The sequence below is a fragment of the Hippocampus comes genome, unplaced genomic scaffold, assembly GCF_001891065.2.
Source record: "Hippocampus comes isolate QL1 unplaced genomic scaffold, H_comes_QL1_v1.1 scaffold2, whole genome shotgun sequence".
NCBI classification, from domain to species: domain Eukaryota; kingdom Metazoa; phylum Chordata; class Actinopteri; order Syngnathiformes; family Syngnathidae; genus Hippocampus; species Hippocampus comes.
Window position 1 is genome coordinate 2744995 of NW_017805139.1, and position 5566 is coordinate 2750560.

General features: G+C 43.3%; 1 protein-coding gene across 3 annotated transcripts in view; it reads right to left on the bottom strand.

Annotated features, from left to right (window-relative positions):
* Positions 1–5566, bottom strand: part of LOC109514466 (sodium/potassium/calcium exchanger 1-like) — a 19954-nt gene that overhangs the window by 3045 nt on the left and 11343 nt on the right. The window contains exons 5-8 of one of the 3 annotated variants that reach the window (XM_019867595.1): positions 4503–4553; positions 3780–3839; positions 2803–2933; positions 337–552 (exon numbers count right to left, since the gene is read on the bottom strand). In XM_019867595.1, coding sequence (XP_019723154.1) covers positions 337–552; positions 2803–2933; positions 3780–3839; positions 4503–4553 — 458 coding nt within the window. The remainder of the gene's footprint in view (positions 1–336; positions 553–2802; positions 2934–3779; positions 3840–4502; positions 4554–5566) is intronic. The other 2 variants (XM_019867596.1, XM_019867597.1) reach the window with 2 other exon arrangements.

The following is a 5566-nucleotide window of genomic DNA, read 5'->3' on the forward strand; positions in this document are numbered from 1 at the left end:
ATAAAAAACTTAAAAACAAGAAACGAAAACATCTCAGAGACTTGTGCTAGCAAAAATAAATAAATAAATAAAATAAATAGACATTTTTTTAAAATCCGCATCAAAAATAGGTTTGGGGACCCAAAGCCGTCTCTGACCCGAATTTTCTGTTGACATGATTTCAGTCTTTACGTTGTTGAACAGTTTTGTAGTGTGTCGTGAGATTTGTGTTGCAAAACACTAGTGCAGTTATTTAAGTAGTCATAAGACTACTAATTTTCTGCAGCACACCCGAATCGCTCACATCGCAGTAGTCAAGAATCACAGGTGTCGTGCGAGGAGGGTGAATATACACACCGGGTTGCGGACGTCAGGCAGCGTGAGCCACAGTGGGAACACGATGGGCAGCAGGAGGAGGTAAGTGGCCTGCTTGCGTCTGCTTTCTGGCCAATCTAAAGACAAGGGCTCCTTCTCCTCCTCTTCCTCCTCATCTCCATCATCATCCTCAGTTTCACTCGATACACTGCTATCTGCGTCACTGCTCTCATCGCCACTTCGGCCGCTTGAGCTGTCCTGCAGGCAAGAGACATTTCTGACCGTCCGTGAATCACGCAAAAGGCATTCACCGAGGGTTGCTGATGAGTGGATTTCCACTTTGTGATGGACAACATTTTCCAATACAATCTTAATCCATACATCTATTTTCTAGACCGCTAATCGTCACGAGGGATACAGGAGAGCTGGAGCCTATAGCGGTTGGCTTTGGGGGGAGAACAGCGGTCACTTGGCATGAACCGGTTGCCGGCCAAACGCAAGGCACATCGACAAACAAGCATTTGGACTCACATTCACACATCGGGATTGTTTAGAGCAGGAAGAGGCAACCAATAGCCACCCCCGACCACACTCTGACTGGCCCCTAGATTCATTTTCCACCCAAAATAAGTTTAGTTATTTATTGGGAGGAGAGATGGGTCCGCGACCCTGGTGAAAAGCGCTTCAGATCATGGATGAATGGATTTTAAAAATGTTTCCTCTATGAAAGTGGATCAATTTTGTCATTCACATTGTTTTATCAATGTTTATTTACATTTTTTTGTTTGTGTTTTTCCTTTGTTTTGGCTTTTGTTTGGGGGGGGGCAACCTCAGTAAATTGGAGGTTTATCAGTATTTTTTGAATCAGGATTTTTTTTTTTTTTTTAATGCATGAGTGGCACACTGGTCGACTGGTTGGCATTTCCACCTCACAGTACAGAGGTGTGAGGTTCGATTCCGGCTCTGGCCTCCCCGTGTGGAGTTCGCATGTTCTCTCCATACCTGCGTGGGTTTTCTCCGGGTACTCCGGTTTTCTCCCACATTCCAAAAACATGCATGGCAGGTTAATTGAACACTCTAAATTTTCTACTGGTTTGATTGTGAGCGCAAATGGTTGTTCATCTATGCCTTGACATTGGGTTCAGGGTATCCCCCGCCTACTGCCTGAAGTCAGCTGGGATAGGCTCCAGCATGCCCGCAACCCTTGAGGGGATTTTTTTTTTTCACTATGCATTTCACTGGGCATCATTATTAGCAGATTTTGGCTCTTTGCGGCATAAAAGCGGCTTTGCCAATGTATAGATGGCAGACATGGCTGAGTTGCGCTTGCACCGGGTCTTGTGTCCTGCAACGTGAGCTGGTCTAATTACGCTGCCCAACAACAATTTTTAATCTGAGATGCATTTATGCGTCCCGAAATGTACTTTTGATGCAAATTTTAAAATGCTTATTTTTTTATCTAGCACCTTAGGTCTTTGAAAAATCTTCATATTTTGTTTTTAAGTTTGACCAATTAAAATTTGCACTATGGATTTTACCAAGCATTGTAAATTATAGCTATGATGTTTCAGGAAAAAAAAATCACCTGATGCTTGATTTAACCCTTAACTGATAAATATTACTAAATATAGTATGATACAACATATATTATTGTTGTTATATTACTCGAAACATTATGAAAACCTGACCTGCTCATTAAAAAAAACAAAAAAACAAACAAAAACGAGGGCAGATATGGAATCCGCACAAATATTTAATTGAAAAAAAGTTCACTTCTTCATCTCTGAAGAGAAAATGTCGTAAAAGTTTCAGGTGGATTTGGAACAACATGCATGGCAATCTCAATACTCTAAAAATTTTGAGTGAGTTTATTTTTGTGGAAAAACAAAAATGCCTGTTCAGCGATCCGTCCCTTCGAACGGTGAAGCAGATGCGCTAAATCGATTGTGCTGCCAAATTCAGATGATGCGACATGCGTTAAATCCCCTTCATAAATCCAAGCAAAGTCGATTGGGATCGGCTCCAGCTCACCCTAATGAGGACAGAAGCACAATGTACATCGCGCACCAATATTTCTGTTTATTTATTTAATTGTTCATATGTCCAACTCAGTAAACTTTTACATCCTTTGTTAAGATCTGGACCATTTTTGTTCTTTCTAACAGTGTACAGATTGTAGTTTGGGTTCCTCCTCCTTTGTCTGTTGTCTCTTGGACGTCCGGTCTTTTATTTCTTATTTTTGAATACAATTTTGATGTTCGCAAAGGTAAAACTTGAAGCCTTTCTATGTCTTTTGCTGCACTTGCCAAAGAAACAGACAGTTATCTTACTGTGCAGTTAGTGTATTTTTAAGGCTGCGGAAAATGCCTTTTAAGATTGATCTCAAAATCAGCAACAACATGACTACTAATGTAAAAACAATCTGGATTGCAAATGTACACATGGCTCAACCTGAAGCCAACTTTTTTATTTGGTGAGCAACCATCCGGTTGACGGTGAGCTGCATACCTTTGAGCCAGCCTGCTCGCCCGTCACGTTCTTTGTCTCATGCTCGGCTCGGGGCTGGGAGGTGGACGGCTCCTCTGCCGCTGTAGCAGGCGCAGACGGCTCACAGTTTGGCTTGTGATCGTTATCTGGACCTGGAAAAGAAATCAAAGAAAAAAGTCAGACATATTTTCATCGCGGAATAAAATTCTCACTGATCTTTTCAACATTTGATCACATTTTGATTGGATGAATTTGTCTTAAATTACAAAAAAAAAAAAAAAAAAAAAAAAAAAGTGCTCACCTAAATATTCCGGTTTACAAGGAGGCGTTTCGAGTCTCATAGCACACAGACAACCGCGGACGGACTGACATGATGATGTCAGTCCGCTCGCCGACTGATTTGGCCTCCTTGAGGCCCCTTCAAGCTCCCAGTGCAAGCACTTTTCTTTGCCTCTCGGCCTCTGAAGCACCTCATTAGTCCAAATGTGATGTATGGACACACAGATGTCTGATTGCCGAGATCCACCTACTTTGAGCCTCCACCATCAGTAATGTTTGGTAAATGACCAAAGAGAGGGGGGCGAGGGGGGGGCATGCTTTAGCATACAAAATTGGAGAGTACAGACCTCGAACAACATCGAACCCTTAACAAAGGCGATCAGAAATTCCGGATTCAGTTTCTATTGAAATATTCGCCCCAATCATGCAAAAATACAACCCCAAAAAAAAAACATAACATGGCTCCTCAAAGGAGGTAACCAAATTAAAAAAAACATCACACACATTACACGTAAGGAAACATGCTGTGTTCGTATTGCATCGTGTGCAACCCGGCGTGGGGGCAGTTATTTTGTAAATTAGCCCCATTGTTACGTCAGAGTGGGCTGAAAGTGCAGAATGGCTTGCTTACAATCACGTTTGGACAAAAGAGATGGGTGAGCAGGCCCGCCCGAGACCCAACTCTGTGTACAAGCAACAGTGTTCACATTCTGACTCACCTTCCAAGTAATGTGACTTGCCTGTGTCAGGGACATTCAGAGGCTTTACTTTGTTATTTGCTGCAGTCAAGAGAATCATTGCATCAAATTCGGAATAGCTTCATTGCCAACGTACCTCAAGGCGCAAGGAAATGGAACAGACAACAGCCGTCCGAGAGACACAGACAAACAAGGACCAACAGGGGGGATACAGAACGGGCGCCTGCCGGTTGACCTTTTGCGGTGCCCAGTTTTCACAAATGAAAAGAAAAACATATGGAAGCGAGACGGGGTTAACCCCAGACCGAACTCCTATAAGGGGAGTACAGTATGGCTTGGAAAAAAAAGAAAAGTCAACAGGCAGACGTTTATACATGAGACGCAGACTAGCACGTGTGGAAGTTTGGGAGCGTCCGGCGGGGAACATGACGGCCCAGATGCACTGACCAAGTCCGCCACATCTCATTGCTTTGCTACGTCCAAAACCGTCACAGACATACAAGAGTGCGATGAGCGCTTTGCACAGTCCAAGTATATCAACCCTCTACAATATATTTTAGGCAGCCACAAAAGATCACTTGCAAACAATCACGGCCAGTCAAGCAGTTACGACACTTCGTGCAGACAAAATGCCACAATCCAATGTTGACATACAGCTATAAACATTTATAAAAGAAATAAAGACATATTTCGGGAAACAACACAGGAAAAAAAAACAAAACAACAACGCAAGACACACGTTACCTTTCTTCTGCATAAAGCCCTCTGCTCTGACATCACCGTTAAAGGACGTCTCTGAGGGACATACACAACAAAAGGCGACTCTCCAGTCACACACGACTGCGCAAGTGTATAAAAACGTCCAACCTCTATTCATTTCCTCCCCTATGACGAGAAGACAATTACCTCGCTTGAACATTCCTTTCACACGTGATACAGTTGCGCACGAATGGCTCACTTCAAGATGAACTCACAACAGGAAAGTATGGTACTGCGAATGTGACAAGTGTTCCTAGTCTTCCCTTCTTATTTCAGTGAATAAAAATCAATGAAATGAAATTGAAAAAAAAAAAACATTTTCGTTCCATCCATCATCCATTAACTAAACCGCTTTACCCTCACAAAGGTCGCGGGGCGTGCTGGAGCCAATCCCAGCTGTCTTCGGGCAGTAGGCGGGGTACACCCTGGAACTGGTTGCCAGCCAATCGCAGGGCACACCAGAGACGAACAAGCATCGCGCTCACACTCACACTGAGGGACAATTTAGAGCAAGTGTCGAACATACGGCCCGCGGGCTGGAACCGGCCCTCAAGGAGGTTCAATCAGGCCCGCAGAATCATTTAAAAGTGACAAAATGCATAAAATACTTGGAATGAATATTTTTTAATAAGGTGCAATTCACGGAGTATCCGCTAGGGCAGGGGCCCTCAACCTTTTTTGCCCCACGGACCGGTTTATGTCAGACAATATTTTCAGGGACCGGCATTTAAGGTGTGGCGGAAATAATACAACGAAATAATATGGTATGAGCTGCATGAAAACTGTGGTGTTTTCGAAATATAATAATAAACACAAGGAGCGTCTAATCTGGCCGCAACACTCCGATCGCTATGGCAATGTTTAATGCCTTCAAAATACGATACAACGCAAATTCAAAGTGCATGAAAATGACGACTCACCACAGCACCGAGCTTGATTTTCTGCAACCAGACGGTCCCATCTCGGGGTAAAAGGAGACAATGACACCTCAAGTGTGTGTTTTATGTCCAGTCTACTTTGTAATTTTGTTTTCGTCGCCGTTGCTGCAG